Source organism: Drosophila mauritiana, chromosome 2L (assembly GCF_004382145.1).
Source record: "Drosophila mauritiana strain mau12 chromosome 2L, ASM438214v1, whole genome shotgun sequence".
In the NCBI taxonomy this organism is placed as follows: domain Eukaryota; kingdom Metazoa; phylum Arthropoda; class Insecta; order Diptera; family Drosophilidae; genus Drosophila; species Drosophila mauritiana.
In genome coordinates, this window is record NC_046667.1 from 10,533,697 (window position 1) to 10,553,104 (window position 19,408).

Genomic DNA, 19,408 nt, shown 5'->3' on the forward strand with positions numbered 1-19,408 from the left:
TGCTGCTCCGGCCGCCTTTGTGCGCGCTGGGCTTTTGTGCAGCAAGTCGGCCGGGTGTTTTAATGGGCGACTGGGTGCAGGGTGCAGGTTGCAGGATGCAGCTGAGTGCTTAACGCTTTATTTTCATTAACATTCCTAAGTTGCCTCTTCAGCGGCTTTAAGCTGTGCGACTGAGCGGCGCATGCGTCGAGGGTGCTGTTAGCGCACAGAGTCCTGCGACAGGACCTGCAATTAGCAACTCGCCATTAAAGGTCCTAATGACATGAAACCATACGTACATATATGGGCATATCAACATGCCGCGTGCATATGGTATCGCACAAACTTTTGCGATGAGACCTGCCGTAATTGAGTTCCATCAACCATCGTCTTTTCACAAAGGTGAACCACCACCAGCACCACCTACTGCCATTCCCACAGCCGCAGTTAAATTATTAAAGTATCTGTAGGAAAAGGGTAGAAGCTTTTATCGATTTTCATTGTTACACGGAAAGGGAAAAAATACTAGGAGCTTAGATAATATATTTATAAATTTTATTACATTATTTTATATGTTTTAGATGTACAAATAACTCTATAACCTTTATGAAGTTTCGTATTTATTCTAACAATTCTATGTTCTTAGTTTTCAATGATTTTTTCTCTCTGTGTGGGCCACGTTTGCGGTTTCAAAACACAGAGAATGCTGCGAACGGCGGGTCGACATCCCCGGATATTATTGTTACCAATTGACAAAAAATACATTACAGGACCTCCAAGGTTGGGGTTGAAAGCTCAAACATATGGTGGAACATAAGGGGGATGTTGGAATAGCTATCGATACCAAAACACCCACCACGAACAGCTGATAAGGAAAGCTCCGTGTAGCTGGGGGTGAAAAAGCTGCGCGTGGAGGGTTTCCCAGTTTTCCGAACGACTTCCATTGGTTTACATTTTGCCAGCCATCGTGTATTTGTCACAAAATCCAGAGAAAACCAAGCAAAAAATCAAAATAATCAGCAAAATAATGGAAAAGCGCATATCATAAAGTGATATTTGCGTGCTCAAGTGTAAATTGAAGGAACGCGTGCTGTGGTTGTTCTTTTTCGCAGCCCTCAGAAAGGCCAAAAATCAATAGGCGTGTTCAAATTGTAAACACGGCAAGCCCTCGGACCAGCCTCTTTCGCTTTTTCTCGGCCACTCCAACCCCAAATCCCCCAGTGAACTGTGACCACCAGCTGCCCGAAGTGAAAAGGCCCAGTCGCTATCGAAAAACCGCAAAAATAACCATTAGCCAGCGAAATAATGATTGCCAACTTGGCATTGCCTTTCCTGCTGATGATCGCGGAAGCAGCAGCCACCGCGGAGCAGGTGGAGTACCTGGAGTACCTGCAATCTTCGCCGGCGGAGCATCGACTCAGCAAGCGCATGGATCTGGAGGTGTGCATAGGTGAGGCCTACTTTGTTACCCACATCCAACTTTATGGTTGGTAATTAGTTGTAGTCTTTTGTTTGTGAGTCTATGACCATAATAACTCAATAATCACCTAGTAATACAGTAGACCACAAACTTTAACACAAGAGCATCTAATAACCTTTGGAGTTTCTTTCGTCTTCTGCCCACAGGCCACTTTGACGTGCATAAGAACACCATTATTCGCACGGGCGAGTCCCAGGCGATTGGTGGCAAGTACCTCCAGGGCATCGAGCTGGACACCATCGAGGAGTGCGAAAGGCTGTGCTGCGAGACGGACGCCTGCGATGTGTACATCTTCGAGCGAAAGGCGGGCGGCTATTGCTATCTCTTCGAGTGCGGTCCTCCGGAGGATTTCCGCTGCAAGTTCACCAGGCACGCCAACTACACGAGTGCCGTGCTGAATCCACAGCCAAAGCCAGTCGGTGAGCTGGTGACCACGCCGCGACCGCAGTTGCCCCACATTCCCAGCAACAATGTGTCGCAGCAGGAATGGGAGCTGAGCAACCTGAAGCTGAAGCCGGAAGCGCGCGACAAGCCCACTGTTTCCACCGCCGCTGTGGTGGCTCCCACATCGGGAACGGGAACGGGAGTGGGTCTGGGTGTGGGCCAGTCGCCATCTTACCAGTCTCAAAGTGGTGAGTTGTGGCCGGGCTTTCGATACCTCGTACTACATATAAATCTAGGGTATATGGGACTGGAAACTTAGAGAAACATTTATAACGATAATTTCAATTTATCATCTATATTAATCTGTTTCTTGGCTAATTGTCTATCCACTTTGGCTTCTTAAAAACTATTTTGAAGGCTTAGAAAATATTCTCTAGAGAAACTAACGTAACCACTTTCAGTTCCCGCTGCGCATTGTGGACGCTTCCAGTTCACCTGCCACTCCGGCGAGTGCATCGCGGTGTACAATGCCTGCGATGGAATACCGCAGTGCGAGGATGGGAGCGACGAGGGACCGGAAGTGAGTTGCACTTTCACCTCCAGCCAAATACACACACTCCCTCAACCGTTAATTGCAAACCCCATTTTCAGTGCAACACCGTGCTGTCGACAGCCATAAAACCGGCCACTACCAGCAGCAATTTGGAGCCCGTGAAGCCCATGGTGTCGCAGTATGTGCCCGTGCAGAACGTGCAACAGACGCAGCAGGTCGTGTCCCAGCAGATGCAGCAGCAGCAACAACAGCAACAACAGCAACAGCCGCAGCAGCAACCACAACATGTTATTGTTTTGGGTCCACCACCGCCACCGCCGCCTCCACCGCCCATGGTGAACAATCGGGAAGATGCCGCTGCCTGGGCCAACCGCAAGATGATTGCCGAAGGGCAGCAGCAGCTGCCACAGCAGCAACAGCAACTGCAGCAGCAGCAACTGCAGCAGCAGCAACAATCATCGCAGCCACAGGCGGAGATCATCAACACGGGTTAGTATAGATAAGGGGTCTAGGAAAAAATAGTTAAGACTAAAATATAGATTAGGATGGTTATTAGGAAGCTGATGTATTAAAACCAGATGAAGTATCAAACATTAGAATTAATGATTTTAAGACTGCAAAGATTAGAAAATGAGACTTTTATAGATGTAATATACGATGTAGTTCCCAATTGATGGTATCTTACTAATCCACAGAATCTTCCACGCTAACAATCATAAGTTTGGCTTTTTCTTTATTTTTTATTTATAATTTATTGTTTTTATTTTACTACTCACACCCAAGTAAAGCCGCTGCACTGCACCCGTTGCATTAAGTTGTTAATTAAAGTCGATTGAATGTCCAGCAGCAATTAGTTGTAGCCAGTGACTCCAGCCCGACGAAAACTAAAAGCTGAGTAAATATTTATGAGGACAGGGAATGGGAAGTGATCCCCGGAGGCAACGGCGCTCCAGTGCGAAATTAGCACACAAATGACCGGCACAGTGCACGCAATGATCCCACTGCCATGGCCACTTGGCCACGACACACTCGCACCCTTGTTCCGGGGCTTTTCTGCTGGGAAAATCGCAAATAGCCCATCAGTTTTCATTGTGTGAAATGGGAGCTGCCGTCGCTCGAAATTGATTTACGAATGTTTGTGCCCTGTGCGTGCAGAGCCTCTGTCTGCGATTAATTAATTCAATTAGCTGTGCGTTAACCGGGAGACACACACTTCATGCTTCCTAGTGACGCCTCCGCCTCCGCTTTCTTGCAGACGCACAGAGCCACATATTCAGCCACAAAGGCGGCCTCCAGCTGCAGCAGCCGGCAAACGGACAGGGGCCACCGCCGCCGCCACTCCAGGTTCCGGGTCAGATGGTGGGAGCAGCGCAGGTTCAGGTTCAGGGTCAATCTCCAACGCTCCAGCTGCCCGGCTATGAGGCCAATCAGGCTGTGTACGGGATGTCACGCACCGGAATCTACATGCCACAGCAGCAGGCGCATGTCCAGGCTCCAGCTGGCCAGCAGCAGCAACAGCAGCAGGTGCAAGCGAGTGTGGTGTGGCCACAGCAGGCTCCATTAATTCCGCAACAACAGTCGCCCGTGCAGCAGTCGCAGTCACTGATGCCGCAGCAATCTGGTCATGTCTATGCCGCTGCTCCGGCCATCCAATCTCCGCCAGCTGCGCAGCAAGCCATGTTGCCCGTTCTAAATGCAGCACCCGTTGCTGGAAAAAATCAGGGTCCAGCGGCAGATGGGGACTACGATGATTATGACGAGGAAACGTACACGGAGGCACCAAAAAAGGTAAGATCCGATGAAGGAATATAGATTAGCGTTAACCATTATTTTTAAACCCACAGAAGCAGCACAAGCACAAGAAGGTCAAGACGAAGACGGCCAAGGATCCCATTGAACTGGCCCTGGAGCAAAACAAGCTACAACCGGACGGATCCCTTCCAGCCCTGCCCGTTCCCGCTTCCCCAGTCCACGAGCAGTACAAGATGATCCACGACAACCTGGCATTGGAGTTCCGCGATCACGACGGTCACTCGGAGCGACCTGGCGGGGCGGTCCTCTCGCTGACCCTAGGCCTGCTGGTCACCGCTGCTCTGGCCATTCTCATCGGGTGCAGGATGCGAACGGTGACGCGGAGGGCACGACGACTGGGCGGCAAGACGCCCTACTCGCAGGAGGCGGACTTCCTGGTCAACGGCATGTATCTGTAAGCCGGATGCCTGTGGATAAGGTTGGGGGCTAGCCAAGATTCGTTGTGTTGTTCCACGTGCGGGAAGGCGTGCGGATACATATGTATTTACGATTAATTGTGTAATAAAAAACGTATTTTATATAAACATAGATATATCAAATAAAACAAACTTAAACTGAGCGATTGTCTTACCTGGGGACCGATTAAAGAGGCGAAAGTATAATTTTATAATATTTTTTATTTAAGTTCCTTTCCATTTGCGATTTCAGTTTTGTTTTGGTTACGAAAAAAACTTACAATTACTTTGTTACGAAATCTTGTTCTCAGTTTTTTCAATGAAGTGACGACGATGACTGGTTTAGTCATTAAAACTACAAAATAGTAGGAAGTTGGTTTTTATTTATATTCTTGATTTTTTTCTTCTTTTTGCTTTATATATCAGCATTATTCTCGTAATTGCCTTTGTTCAAAATAACAAATTTCGCTGTGGTGGAGCCTTTTTAATGTTCAAGTCTAAAATCATTATTAGTGAAAGGTAGTATTTGGCCAAAAAACAAATTTCGAACGATTAAAAATATCACATTAAAAACCGAATTAAAATCAAACCGAATCCGATTTTATATATAAATAACACAAATTTATTTAATTTTGTTTTGGAATTTGGAATAGGTTGTCTTAAGTTTTGTATACATAGATTTATTTCGTTTTTCGTTTACCACTTCGTTTTTAGTCTTTTGTTGTGGAGAATTTTCCTTGCTGTGGCCAGTTTTTTTTTTTTTTTTTTTATGAAAATCATCTTTTACGAAGTTTACTGCCCTGACATTGGTTGCATTAATATTACGCATTACGCATTAAAATAGGCTTTTCTCTTTACTCGTTTAGCTCCATTTTCACTTAACACTGTACACATATAATGTAAACTAATTGTATTTATATTTATTATGCAGTTGAATAGTTTATAGTTTAATATGTCAATGTGCAATTCATGATGCAGTTTTTCATCGAATGTGACTCGTTACAATGTTTTCGGTTGCTAAGCGATCTAAAAACAAAACTAGTTTCCGAAAAATACAACACAAGAAATTTCCAAATGTTTTTACAACTTCTGTATTAACCTGATATAAATATAGACTGAATTTGGATTGGATTGGATTGACTGGCTATTGGCGGTTGCTCTTCGTGTTACGGTAGTTGTTACTGTTAATTTAGTAGTTATCGTACTTTAATATATATTTATAAAATAGACTTTCTCCGTTGCAGGATGCGAATTTTCGTTTCTGTTGTTGCAGTTTTCGGTTCGTGGTACATGCACGATGCCAGAACTTACGCATCATGTTGCGTACCTGAAAAACGAGCAGACAGATTAATATGTTTGTTTACTCGGCTTTCCAGAAGCAACTCACCTTTTTGTCCAAAGACGCGCAATTCGATCGTGCTCCTCACGATTCTGCAAATATTGCGTGGCAATGCTGCCCACCAGCGGATCGGCTGTAAAGACACATGAGTTCATATTTATTAAAGCCCTATGAAAAGCCAAATCAAAGTGGAGAACACGACACTGTATATCAAAGTCCAACAAAATTAGTCTCACCTGGATTACAGTCTGTGAGCAGGGAGCAAATTGACAGCAAGACCTTTGATATGGTCAGCGCCGGCGACCAGTTGTCCTTGAGTATGTCCAGGCAAATGACGCCCTGGCTGTTGATGTTGCAGTGATAGATGCGCGTGCGGAACGTGACTTTGGGTGGCTTGAAGGGATACTCCGGCGAGAAGTGTATGTCGAGGAAGAAAACGCCGCCCTCGTAGACGGATCCGGGTGGTCCCAGTATGGTGGATACCCACTCGTATAGGTTGTCGCCCTTGGGCCCGGCACTGCAGTTGGGCGGTGGGTCCAGTGTGATCTCGGCCAGCTCCTTCTGTATGCGTTTGGCCGAGGTACCGAGCGCCTTGGATATCCTGGGCGTCGTTTTGGCTTCCTTGCGCGGCTCATCTCCGCCACCGGCATTGCTGCCGGAGGCACCTCCGTTGGCGTTGCTGCCCCTGCCACCACGTGTCTGCGGAGTTCCGGCAGACGTCGGCTGGCTGGGATTGCTCACGTTGCTGGTCGTTGTGCTGGGTGCACTGGGCGCATTTGAGGTGGCACTGGAGGTGGCCACCTCGCCGGCACTGCCCGCTGCTGGGGTTGAAGACATTTTTGGTCTCGTTTCTTCGAACTGAAATAGATTTGCAGTTTGGTTAGATTATGGTTTATATAAACGAACGACTATGAGATCCATAGAAAACTGGTGAAATATGAAGCCAAAGCCTACTTGGGATTCACATTTATTTTGAAAGAGAAATCCCTTGTTGCCTGCACTTTATTTGTGCGTACGAATGTACTTGATATGAAAAGTGAGGCCAGTGGAGTCCGGCTATTATAGGCGAATCTTGGCCGGGGCTTCCCCAGGGTCCTTGACCTGGTTTTCCACCCAGTTTGTGCCCCTTTATGATGACAGGGGTTTGCTTTTTTCGCAAAAACGCACGCATTTCTATTGAGCAGCGGCAGCGGCCATTTTGGCAAACCCCACGACAGTAAAAAGTGGATTTTGCCAGGGATTCGTTGCCACGACAGTGGATGCTACTCCCAACCGGGATCAGGTGATAGCTGGACAACCATTTGCCCCCAGAGTTTCGAGAGCATGTGCTGCATGCCGCAAAAAATCAATCAGCAGACATTTGCAAAATGCCGCCGCCGACGGCGGAGGATGATGATGACGGCGCTGCCTCCGCCGCCTGCAGCTCGATTGCACAATTTCGCGGAATTTGGACGCCGATTAGGTGGGGTCTATCTTGGGGCCAGCCCGTGAAGCACTATACACACCTCACTATCGCAGTTTCTTTCACTTTTTTCTATCACAACACTTGCGAAAATGATTCTCCCTGTGTCGCCTTCTGCCCTCTCGCTTGCACTCTCGCGCACACGGCCTTCGCAGTTGGTGCACGGCTGTTCCGCTGGCGTCCTCGGTGGGTGGCAGTGTGGGCGCTCCAACTCCTCGACGGCTCACGGTCGCGATCGCTATTATTTCGCTAAATTACAGTTGGCAAATTACGAGGCGACGCAGAGCCGACTTTATCTTTGTTAGAAACTCGATAATTTGTATGATTGTAGCCAGCTATCGCTCCGGGTCCGTCTCTAGGTGCTCGCGCTGGTCGCTCATCCCTAGCGAGCTATCGATGTTCGGCTTCTGGCAACCCTCTTTTGCACTTTCTAGCACTCTGGCAGCTCTGAAGCTGTTCCCATCAAAAAAATATTCAAGTATTGAATTAGATAAAAATAATATTTCGCTAATTTAAGTGTAACATACCAAATGTAATATTTTCCAATATTTACTTTAAAGTTTAAACTAGTTTTGTATTTATAAAAAGTTTACAAGTTTTGGGATTACTTCGTCTCCGTATCTTCCGCTAGCGCCTTGCGAGATTTGAATACGCGCACCGTGTTGTCGACACCACCGGATACAATGTACTTGGGATTGGACCAGTCAATGTCTAGGACCTTATCGCCGTGACCCAGAAGATCGTACAGTGGGGCCTTGGGACTCCTGCAGTCCCACAGCTTGTTCTGGTTGTCATAAGCGCCGGAGACAAATAGGAACTCCTCCGTGGTGGACCACATGACAGTCTGCACCCAGGCATTATGTCCCAGGTAAGTATTCCTTACCACTGATCCCTCTGCAAGATCAAAATTATATTGGTTAGGTTGATGTTCATTGGTGATATTAGGGTATCAGATCATACGGTTTGTCCTGGGATCATAGAGCCGCAGATTCTTGTCCGCCGAAGCCGTCAGTATGAGGCGATTCAGCTTTGAGTAGCTCGCATCGAATATTGACTTGTTGGTGGATATTTCGGTTTTGATGCCCTCAAGGCTCAGATCCCACACCTTGAGTGTGTAATCCCAGCTGCCAGTTAGCAGAGTGGTGGCATCCATCCATTGCACGGCTGATACGCTCTCACGATGTCCCTGCAGCGTAATTTTGGGGGTCTAAAAGGAATTTTAAAGGTGAGTACAAGTCTAAATATAAATGGAAAGACTACTCACTCTCACACCGCTCTCCTTCATCCGCTTCGAGCTCCCCTCGACTCCATCGTCCAGCTCTGCTGACCACACCTTCAACATCGTGTCCCAAGAGCCCGTGGCAAATCTCAGGCCATCCGGACTCACGCTGACACTGTCGACGCCTCGCTCGTGGCCCTTGCACACGGAGACACAGTCCACCGCGTTTGAGCCCACGTTCCACTTCCACAGCATGGCAGTCTGGTCCTGCGAGGTGGACACAAAGCGTCCCGTCTCCTCGTCCAGCGATATCCAGTCCACCGCCTTGATGGGCGCCGTGTGCCCAGAAATAGTGAGAATGTGCTTGCCCTTGTTGGTCCACAGATTCAGGGAGTTGTCGTAGCACCCAGAGAGGATCCACTTTCCTCTGGCCTTCACCGCAGACACCCAGTCGTCGTGCAGCAGGCAATCCTGTGGCTCTGGAGCCGGGAACCGCTCTACATACTCGATCTCGATGGCGTCCTCGAAACTGATGGCCTTCTCGCGCAGGTGATCGCACAGCCGGCCCCGCAGGTACTCATCGAACACCAGGAAGTCGAACTCCGTGTCGGAGGAGCCATCTTTCTGGCGCAATAGTGCGTTCACGAATGTGTTCAGCTCCACGGTGGTGACGGTGCCATCGATGGCGTACGGCACATCCGGCACGGCATAGCTGGAAAAGGGTATGTTTATTAAAATCGCATACTGGTAGAGATTCTGGATGGACACTCACTGCTCCTGCTTGGTCTTCAGGTGCACCTGCACCTGCCCCTCGCCGTTATCCACATCCATCTCCTGGCCCACGTGCGTTTCTTTTTGGCTGGATAGGGATTGGGGTGTTCCCGCGTCTGTTTACGACGTTTATGATTTAACTCCTGTAGGTGGCACCAGTTGTTGACCACTAAACTAGAGGTTCTTCCTTCGGGATATTCTTGTGTTAAATAATATTGAAAAGAAGCGTGTTTTCAAACGAACTATGGTAAATGCAACAAATACACGCGAAAGCACTAAAAAAGGCCATAGCGCATGCCGGAATAAAAAGTTATCGCATTGCTATCGCTGTGCTCTTATCGAAATACCTTATCGGATTATTATCAACCGTTACTACTAAGCGGAATTTTTAAATTCCATTTTCAGTGTGTACGTTGAAACTAACCGATTATATTTCTTTATAATGTTACTCATCAAATTCGAAAGCCTCCTAATTGCATCTCTACTGATTTTTGTTTCTCCTTATTTATTACTACACAAATATGTAAGCACTTACGGAGATACGAGCCAATTCGCAATACTGATAATTAAATATTTTTTGCAAGCAAATCAGTCGAAGTTGATTTGCTGTAATATAGCCACTAACTGCTTCTCTTTCTTTTGATCGTCTTACGCAAAATGGAAAAATAAGAAACCAAAAAATGCACAGCCGCGGCGGCAATTTGTAAATGACTCTTCAATCTTCAAAGACTGGTAATTGTTAATTTTTTACGTTCAGGCTATTAATATGAACCAGATAGCACCTGAAAGACCACTTTTCGGCCGAGTGTTCACTGGAAGGTTAAATGCCACTTGACATTTCTGAAGTGGCGCTTAACCTTCGCATCAAAATTGGACAAATGCCCAAGAAAATAAAAAATTTCCAATAAAAAAATGTATTCACCTTAATGGGTCGATGGGGATATTAAGCTGGGAAGTAATAACACTTTTTTCGGTACTACTACATTGTGCCACCATTTTGGCTTCACAAAAAACCAGAAACGAAGCGAAATGAAAGAGCTAAAGCTTTCCAGATTTTCGGGGCTTCCAGCGGCGCAGCTCAGCTTATAAAACGTGCATTGCGCCTGCGCAGCCGAAACATTACAACAAACGACGCGCGCAAGGTAAGACCATAACCAAGTCCAGTCCGAGTTGGGCGCCACTGAATCCGGTCATCTTTGCAGTTGAATCCCCTCGAGAAAACCCACAAAATGAAAGTGTTCGCGCTGTGTTCGATGCTCGCCCTGCTCCTGGCTGGTGCCCAATCCCTGCCCCAGAATCGCGAGGGTGCCGCCTACACGAACGAGGCGATCCGGCAGGCGCAACAGACGCTGCTCATCCCCAAGGATGCCCAGATCCAGAACGTGCAGGAGGGCATCGAGCTGGGCGCCTACGAGCAGATACCCGGCAACCAGCGCATCAACCTCTTCGAGATCCTCGGCGACCAGGTGCCCTCCGAGGTGATAAACAACCTGCAGTCCCAGGTCGACCAGATCGGTCGCAACTAAGTCGTAGGATCACTTCCTTGGTTAGCTCATTGCATTTCGCCCTCATTGTTAAGTTTCTCACTAATAAAACGAAAACATTACACGTATTTAATCGCAGCGTTTATTTATCACCCCAAACAATCCGAAAAAAAGTATAGAAAGCGAAAGTGATCCTCCCCGAAAACCAGTTGGTTCCTCTGCAAATGAACTTTCGACTCGAATCGAGTGATTTATTGGAGTGATTTGTGGCTTTTTCCTAACGATCTTCGCCGACTTTCTCCTCGCTGATCCCGCTGCGCATACGAATTAACAATAAAAGTCGGCACATTGCTATCGCATGGCATGGCATGGTATCCTATCCTCAACCTTGTTACGTAACCGGGGGATGGGAATGGCGATGGAGTCGCTGGTAACCCGAGTGGTTGCCCCGCCGGCAACTTTTGTGCTGCGGTCGTGATGCAACAGTTGTCGTCGTGATTGTTTTCCTCGGACTTTTATTTTATTTTTTTTGTGTTTTGTATTTTGTTGCTTTTTGCTGGGCTTCGGTTTGTTTATTTAATTTCTGGTAATTGCCGCCACATGCACTTGCATGTGTAATGAGTTGTACGTGGAGGGGGCGTGGCATGGCCGCAGGTACGGAGGTGCTGCTTGCATAACATCTGGGTGGGTCCGATGATCGTAGGGTATTTTATAGGGCCTACTACCCTGATTTTTGCAGCATTTATGGAAATATTGAATACCTATATGCGTGAATATGATTATTTTCTAGTAGGAAATCTTTATCTCTATTTATATTTCCTTTTTTTCCCATTAAACTTAAAACATTTATCTTGTGTGTTTAGAATTACCTCATTTTTATTTCGTACTTCATACATTGTTAAATGAGCTTCAATCTAAATTTACGCTAGTTAAAGTATTTTCATAATATAGTTTAATTATCTCAAGAAATCTGTGTGGTATGTGTGTGAGTGATAGTGTGCACGATCATCGCCTAAATAAATTATGTTCATATAGGTAATTAATTATTTATCATACTCGTATGTACTAACTAAAGAATGACTGCGTTTTCATTTTGACACTTTTCTTCGCTTTGAAATTCACTCGAGCTTTTGATTTTCCTTTGCAGGGAAATCATGCGATAATCATCAAGACTCAATGTCAAAGTAAAATTAGTTTAAAGTGTATATAAATTATGGTTAAAGTAGGAGTAAATTGCTTTAAATTAAAACTTTGCCATATTCAGTCTAAACTTAAAAGCTTTTCAATTCAAAGAGGACTACACAGTTGGCCATTGCATTGAACCATTTCTCAAAATCATTTGCATTCGTTATGAAATAAATTACAAATTAAATAAAATCATAATGGGATAGAACAAGTTAAATAATTTCTCCTTCGTTTATGTTGCGACTTATGCGATGATTTCCGAATGTGGGGGGCAATGGTTGATTTTGTTTTCAGTGCACTTAGCTCAATACGTATGTATAAATAAGAAGTATAACTAAGCAATATGGATTGCCAGATAATGGAAACATTGCGTTATTGCATTTGGGGAGCCCAGCTTTGCTAATCTGCTAATCATACATTAGTTAGTTAATGATTACGTTCGTAAAGTTGATAAATTCAAAGGTCGTTCTATGCAGTCTATGGAAATGATAATGGAATCTTCTTCCCCTTTCTTCTGGCTACTTAAACCTAACAATCTGCCGCCACTCTGCTCACTTGAATGGTTGGTTGGATGTTCGCTGCTTTCCAGGCCACTAGGCCCCATGGTGTCCGTATGTACAATAAAAGGGTTAGATCTGCCAGGTCTGCCAGCCACTCCAGCCGGCGATCCTCAGTAGATCCGCTGGAGGTATAGACGCCCCAATGGCAGTGCCCGCTCCACAAAGCTCTTCTCGGCCCTCGCCGACGATTTGTCCAGTCCACTGGCACTGGTCCTGGCCACCGTTTCCTGGCTCTCGTCCAGCTTCAGGCTCTCGGCATCGGCCTTGGGATCCACACCGCCCACCTGGCCCGCTCCCGAGCCCAGTTCATCGATCTCCAGCGTGGACACCGAATTGGTTTTGGGGGTGACGGGCTCCCTGATCTCCCCGCTGCCCAGTTCCACCTCCTCGCCCTGGCTGATCTTCTCCAGCTGGAGATCGCTGCCGTTCTGGATGCGCGTCTCCCCGGATATGTCCTCGCCACTGTACATCAGCAGTGGCACCAGGGAGCTCTTCTCGTGAATGGATGAGCCGGACGCCATCATTTCCTCGGTGGTAGAGGACTTATCCTGGTAGAGATCGATGTCGCCGCCACCACTTCCGCTGCCACTGCCATCCAGGCTGGTATCGGGCGCCAATTTCACATGTCTGTGGTCCACCTCGAAGGGACTGGGTATGCTCCGAGGCTCATCCTTCTCGGACTCGGCTATGTCCTCCAGCTCGACGAGCGGAAAGTTCACGTCCCGCAGACTGAAGTCGTCCTCGGGCAGCGAGGGATAGGCTGGATTGGATTCCACCTGGGGCACATCATCATCCACGTCCATGTGATGAGTGGAGCTTGCTGGCGGCATCTCACTGCTTACTGCGACGGAATCGGAACTACTCTCGACATCGGACTTGGTGGTGTTTGGACTGATCACGGTTTGGGTGGTAGGTGAGGTCTCGCTGGGCTTTGGTGGTGCATCCGTGGTCATTTTGACCACTGTTCCAGGTCCCTCGGTGGTGGATATGATGTGGTAAATGTTGTCACTGCCCGCCGTATCGGGTTCAAGTTCAGCATCGGACGGCTCCACCAGTGAATCTCTAAAACCATTCTGCACGAATATGGGCAGTGCGGATTCCTCGTAGTTCTTGGTGCTCAGTGTGGATCCCTCTGTGGTGTATTCCCGCTTGATGTTCACCTTGCTGGGATCGTTGCTGGTCAGCGGCTGCAGTCCGTCGGCGTTGTAGGTAACCAGCGGCTTCACCTGTTGCTCCACTATGATGCTACTGCTGGGCGAGAGGGGTCTTTCGATGTAGCCAACCGAGGCGATGAGCTTTAAGCTCTCGGTGCCGCCTGGAAGTGCTTTCTGGTTGCCGTCTTGGCTGGGCATTGGTGTTGCTGTGGAGTCCGTTGGTGTTGCTGCCGTCGCGGGTGATGTTGCTGCTGCTGCAGTGCTGCTGCTTACCGGTGCTGCTGCTGCTGTTGTTGCTGCTGCTACCGCGGCTCCTGCTGATCCTGCAGTGGTGCTGTCCACGGAGCTGCTGGTTACTGGTGCTGCAGGTCCCTCGGTGGTGAGCATCAAATTGCTCTGCTTTCTGGTCGGAATCGATGGCTTAGCCTTGTTGTCATCGGTTATGCGGATCTCCGTCGGCTTAGTGATCTCCTTGATGGTGATGTTCCAGTTGAATCCAGCCGGCTGAGCCACTGCCATCGGTTTCGCCGTGGAAGTGGTGGAGCTGCTAACGGGCTCGCTGGCCAGCGGTGGATTATTATCGAGAACTGTTGGGAAAACGATTCGATTTAGTGACCACTGGTTGATCAACCTGCAGCATTGGCAAACTCACTTGGACAATTGTCGTACTCCGGACAGCAGCGACCGGGCACGTATTTGGGCATGCAGTCATCTCGCCGGAAACAGGTCACCGGGCTGCAAACAATCTCGCCGCCTGCAACAAATGGAGTGTGTTTAGGCCAAAGTGTTGGACCAATAGTCGAAAATTCTACGAAAATATTGCTGAACGAGGGTGTGAAGCGGCCTTTCAATATTTGCTACACTACAGAGAACATTAAAGCTCTTGGATTCGAAAAAGTATTGATGATCTAACCAGAATAGTTATTTATTTTGTGGATTCCTTAAAGCTTAACTCATACGTTGCATCATCAGAAATGTTAGGCGCATTAATTGGCATAAGGAATTATGCGAAGCGAGGTCATACAACTTTCCCCAGGCTCTCCACACCCAAGGATTCCAACATAATTACCACCAGTTCCCTGCTAATTGGCAGACAGCTGGATGCACTCACCTTTGCAGTAGCACACGGTGCACGGCGTGTCCGGGGCAACCAATTTATCACCATTGGCATAAGTTTTGCCATCCTTTTCGCAATCTGGAAAAGGAGCACAGTGGAGATTTGCATAAATGCATCCGAAAGTGGGTGCGCCACCATGGATTCGCTCACTTACCGCATTTATAATCGGGGCAGCAGTGGCCAGTGCGCTGGATGGCACGACAGCTAGTTTGGTATTGGCAACGGGTCGCGGATTCGGCCACCCAAAGTCCATCCTGCAGGCATTGGCCTATAAACAATTTGAATGGAGTGCGACGCGGCGCATTGTTTGCCGTTTAGTTTTTGGGTGTGGGTGGCGGTGTGGGATTAGTTTTCGGCTCTTACCCTGCGGCTGCTGCTGCTCCGGGGAGGCCGAGGATGGGGATTCCGTGGAGCTGGCCGCAAGGCCGTGGAATCCGCCTACGCTGCCGCCACTGGAGCTGCTCGACAGGATGCTCGGCGTGACCGCGACCGTGACGACTGCGGAGGATGCACTGCTGCTTTCCATGGCGGGCACTGCGAAAGAGTAGAGAACACGAGTGTGAAATGCGAGAAGATAGAAAGTCAACAAAGGCCATTGAATAGAATGCACTGCACTGTGGCAAAAAAGCGTGGGAAATCCTGAAAATCCGGGCTCATAAGAAATAAAGTTCCATAACACCCACGCACATTTGAAAGGCTTAAAATATTTTGCATTTATTTAAGTGGTCCCCCAAATCTGTAAATTCCACAACGCCCACATTTTTGAAAGTTGCGAAGGTGAAAGGATTTCACCTGTATATATCAAACATGTCCTTTTTCAGTTTGTCCACTTGACCCGAGGCACGCAAACACAGGTGTGTTAAGATTACCAAAGTTTTGGCAGCTATATTAAGTGTTTTTATTGCTTGGAAAATTTGAATAAAAATTAAGCCTTGAAATAAGTTTTGCTAACATAAAATTGATTTTTTAACTATTTTAAATACTTTTCTAGATCATATAGCACTGCAACATTGCTAAAACAACAAAAACTTGAGTTATATTTATTTTTTAAATATACCTTTTCGGCGTCAATAGATAAAAACGTATATCTATTATGTTTTGAAGGAATAAATATGGCATTTTATGATTTTAAAATACTATTGACAGGCATTTAAAGTGACACTTTGGGTAATTGAAAATCTTTATGCTGAGAAACACACTTAAAATTGTGATTGATACCTTTTGTTGGTGCTTTTGAATAATTAGCAACTTTTTTTTCGATTTAATTTAATTTTAAAAACAATGAATACATTGTTCTCTTTAAAATTTTTTCTAAATGCTACATGTTTTTTTTAAGTTTGCACTATTTTAATTAGTAAAAATTTGTGTATATTAAACTTGCTTCCAAGAATTTTTCCCCTTAGTTCACTTTAATTCTAGAAAAATGCTTGTGCAGATTATTAACGAAAACTGCCCTCCACTTTGTGCGCAGCTATCGGGATCTTCCTTCAATGAAACGAAAATGCAAATTGCCTTCATGCTTTAATTTACAAATGTAATTGGATTATGTTGTTCTCGGATTTTTGCAGAGTGTATACAGGAGCGAAAAGGCATTTGTCGGAGGAGTGGTGTGAGAAGGGAGGTGAGGTGACGGCCCTTTGCCCTTTGCCCCCTGACACTGGGTACATATTTGAATGAATGACATTTTGATAACAGTTGTTTGTTGTTCCTGTTGCTGGTGCTGCTTCGGCCGCCTCTGCTGTTGGCCAAGGTAAAATGCTATCAAAATACGGCAAAGTTAAATGAGTTTAGTTTTAGTTTGGCTTTTTTGTTTGCCCAGTTGGAGGCGACTCCCAATTGGGAAACCAAAGCGAAACGAAGTGGAGCACAAGATGGAGTGACATCCGCTTTGTCTACGCCCGTTGATTGTCCAGTTTGGCGTATAATTCCGATTGACAAGCCTCGTGTACCCGTACATCTTCCATTTGCCTCAAATTGTCCAACTTAAAGGCTTCGCTGGCGAACACAATCTCTTGAGCTCGGTTCATGTCATTTGGCATGAAAAATGATTAAATATGTTTGGGCATTAATCATACGCCCAGTGGTTCAGTTTTATTGTGTCTGTTTCGGCCATCCTTTACTGTTAGCCCCATCCTTCCTTTAAAGGGACCCATGTATTCCTTTACGTACAACCCACTCTAAATTGTTTTCCTGGCGCTCATTAAGGGAACCATGCTGCTCCCCATCGTTTGGCGCCAAAAAGGGGGAATTGTTTACATTTATTTCGGTGTTCAACTGGGTGCAGTGAACTTTAGATTTAAAATTGAATTTATTTCACTTTGAGTTAATAGTTTTTTAATAGGATTTAGTTATTATTTATTAATTTCACTAATGATTCATAGCTAGCTGAGTGATCTCTGCACATTCATTCCCAAGACTATGAACACTTAAAGCCTTTCCAACGCACCCACTCCATGATGAGCCCAAGTTGTAACCAGCTGTGTGTCCACATCATCGCCAGTGCAGTTTTCCCTGCGCCTCGCACTTAGCTAAGAATTCTGTAATCATCTCTGCCGTCTGCGACTTTCATTTAGCCCCTTTAAGCACTTTGGCTTGTTGCTCGTTATGCAAGGCAGCAAATCAGAATCAGAACTAGAATCCGACTCGAAATCCAGAAATAGAAATAGAAACAGAAACGAGACAGACACACACATGGATGAAACCCGAAACGCTGCAATTAGTGGAACAGCTTCCCGTTTTGCGCTCTGTTTTCATTGTGGAACGCAGCGCTAATTCCGCGACTTTCCATTGTCTCTGGGTCTCTGGGACTATTCCGGGTTTTCTTTATTTTTTCTTTTTTTTTTTTTTGCAGTAATTTTTGGCTGGCCAACACGTTTCAAATGAGCAAAATGATTATGCACATAATGTGGAGCAGTCGCTGGGATGGCTGACATTTGTCTGGGACTCGGGTGACACGATTCGGTCAGATTACGTATACGCCACCGCGGAGATCTTGTTTTAGATTTTCTTGTCAGCTTCCTCGCTGTGCAAGTGCTTAAATTCTGTAAGCCGCTGAATTATTTTTGTTTTTCTCCTTCATTCTTTTGTTTTTTTTATGTTTTTTGTCTCGGACGAGTGACAATAAATTGCTGGCTGTGAAATTGCATTGTAAATTAGCTTTTGATTGTTTTCCGCAAGGCAGAAAGTTATTATGCAAATGCCTGTAAATGTGACGCGATTTGCCGCTGCAATGGTTCTGCTGATTCATACCCATAAATGTCATTGATTCTAAATTAATGTTGCTTTTATTTTGTCGTGATAAATGATAAGCACAATTCCGGCCAATTGTTATAAACAAGCTGGCAAACAAGCGAAATGCCGGCTAAGATCCACAGCCTAGAATCGCTTTCAATGCCAGAGGCGTTGGGAGAGAGGATTTCAAGGGGGTTGGAAGATACCTACCCTGGTTGGAAGTTACCCACTTTGGGCTGGATTTTATCAGCTAAATATCCATTAAAAACAGCGCGAGTTGGAGCCAAATTTTTGACAGCCTGCCCCGGGTAACCACACCACTGAAACCGCACTACTATTAATAATACTTAGCACCATTGATAAATATGAGCGGCTATAAACGCCTATATAGCCGAAACCAACAGCAATAACAAATCATGCCGGCCAAGTCGAGCCAAGGAGCGTGGAAATTGCGGAAAATTGTCTGGCCCACCGTCGCCTACACTTCATAAACTACTCAACTTCAGCGCCGGCCAGAAAATGTTTTCCATCATTATTACATTTCCACCAAGTGGCTTTCCCGGCTCTATCCGCACCACCTCGCTTTTCCGCCACATTTTCCCTTAGCTGAGTTTTCGCCGAACGTTTAAATCGTTGCGGCGGTCGGTTCATCTGGTCGCTCCTTGAGTTTTCCCAAGCAGTTTGCTTTGCGGTTAGTTAGACAGAGGAAAATGTGCTAGTTTGACATGACTTCTGCTCAGTCGAACGCAATAAAGAAATTCCAGGCCCATGAATTGTGAGTGTAATTGCAATTTTATTGGGGCCAAGTTGTTTGAGTCTGCGAGCCGTGAAACAATCGGGTTACCAGAACGGACCAGCTTGAATATGAATTATAAAATAGGCAACACATTTATAATGGCAAAACATTAAATTTATTTAAGTAGATTCAAAAAATCATACTCTTTAAATATTTCAAAGAAATATGTATTAAATAAATTTACAATAGTACTTTTAATAAACTTGAATGACAATGACAATTGGTGATTTGAAGAAATAAGAATGTGCTAGCAATCCGATCTTAGCATGCATGTCGTACAAAACTCAAAATTGGTAACAAGAACATGCCGTCATGCTTATAGACATAATGCTGTAGTATATATATATATGTATATATACCGCTGATAATTCCATTGTTTCCATGGGGAATTTCGACGGAAACCGAGAAACCAGCGGCGCGTAAGTCAGGCAGTTTTGAATGCGATTTCAAATTGACGCTTAAATGGCATTCAAAACGAAAGCAAAAC

At 46.0% G+C, this 19,408-nt stretch overlaps 5 protein-coding genes across 6 annotated transcripts in view; 2 read left to right on the forward strand and 3 right to left on the reverse strand.

Annotated features, from left to right (window-relative positions):
• Positions 1–895: 895 nt before the first annotated feature.
• On the forward strand, positions 896–4,733 carry LOC117136516 (RNA polymerase II degradation factor 1). Its single transcript, XM_033297464.1, has 6 exons — positions 896–1,429; positions 1,606–2,091; positions 2,305–2,423; positions 2,495–2,885; positions 3,652–4,184; positions 4,241–4,733. Exons 1-6 carry the CDS (start codon positions 1,285–1,287, stop codon positions 4,604–4,606), a joined length of 2,040 nt encoding a protein of 679 aa, XP_033153355.1. The 5' UTR covers positions 896–1,284; the 3' UTR covers positions 4,607–4,733.
• A 601-nt stretch (positions 4,734–5,334) lies between these two features.
• On the reverse strand, positions 5,335–7,731 carry LOC117136536 (ubiquitin-conjugating enzyme E2-24 kDa). The gene is made up of 4 exons (XM_033297488.1): positions 7,448–7,731; positions 6,179–6,800; positions 5,991–6,075; positions 5,335–5,930 (listed from the first exon to the last, which is right to left on the reverse strand). Exons 2-4 carry the CDS (start codon positions 6,777–6,779, stop codon positions 5,918–5,920), a joined length of 699 nt encoding a protein of 232 aa, XP_033153379.1. The 5' UTR covers positions 6,780–6,800; positions 7,448–7,731; the 3' UTR covers positions 5,335–5,917.
• Positions 7,732–7,937: 206 nt separating this feature from the next.
• LOC117136527 (ribosome biogenesis protein WDR12 homolog) lies at positions 7,938–9,670 on the reverse strand. Its single transcript, XM_033297476.1, has 4 exons — positions 9,396–9,670; positions 8,669–9,335; positions 8,365–8,611; positions 7,938–8,298 (listed from the first exon to the last, which is right to left on the reverse strand). Exons 1-4 carry the CDS (start codon positions 9,452–9,454, stop codon positions 8,009–8,011), a joined length of 1,263 nt encoding a protein of 420 aa, XP_033153367.1. The 5' UTR covers positions 9,455–9,670; the 3' UTR covers positions 7,938–8,008.
• A 764-nt stretch (positions 9,671–10,434) lies between these two features.
• LOC117136544 lies at positions 10,435–11,011 on the forward strand. The gene is made up of 2 exons (XM_033297500.1): positions 10,435–10,536; positions 10,597–11,011. Exon 2 carries the CDS (start codon positions 10,624–10,626, stop codon positions 10,918–10,920), a length of 297 nt encoding a protein of 98 aa, XP_033153391.1. The 5' UTR covers positions 10,435–10,536; positions 10,597–10,623; the 3' UTR covers positions 10,921–11,011.
• Positions 11,012–11,734: 723 nt separating this feature from the next.
• The window catches only part of LOC117138669 (mucin-17), a 29,030-nt gene continuing 21,356 nt past the window's right edge, over positions 11,735–19,408 (reverse strand). For both annotated transcript variants that reach the window (XM_033300929.1, XM_033300922.1), the window contains 5 exons: positions 15,258–15,428; positions 15,049–15,162; positions 14,889–14,972; positions 14,430–14,531; positions 11,735–14,364 (listed from right to left, as the gene is read on the reverse strand). In XM_033300929.1, the coding sequence (XP_033156820.1) occupies positions 12,734–14,364; positions 14,430–14,531; positions 14,889–14,972; positions 15,049–15,162; positions 15,258–15,428 (2,102 nt within the window). In that variant the 3' untranslated portion in view covers positions 11,735–12,733. The remainder of the gene's footprint in view (positions 14,365–14,429; positions 14,532–14,888; positions 14,973–15,048; positions 15,163–15,257; positions 15,429–19,408) is intronic.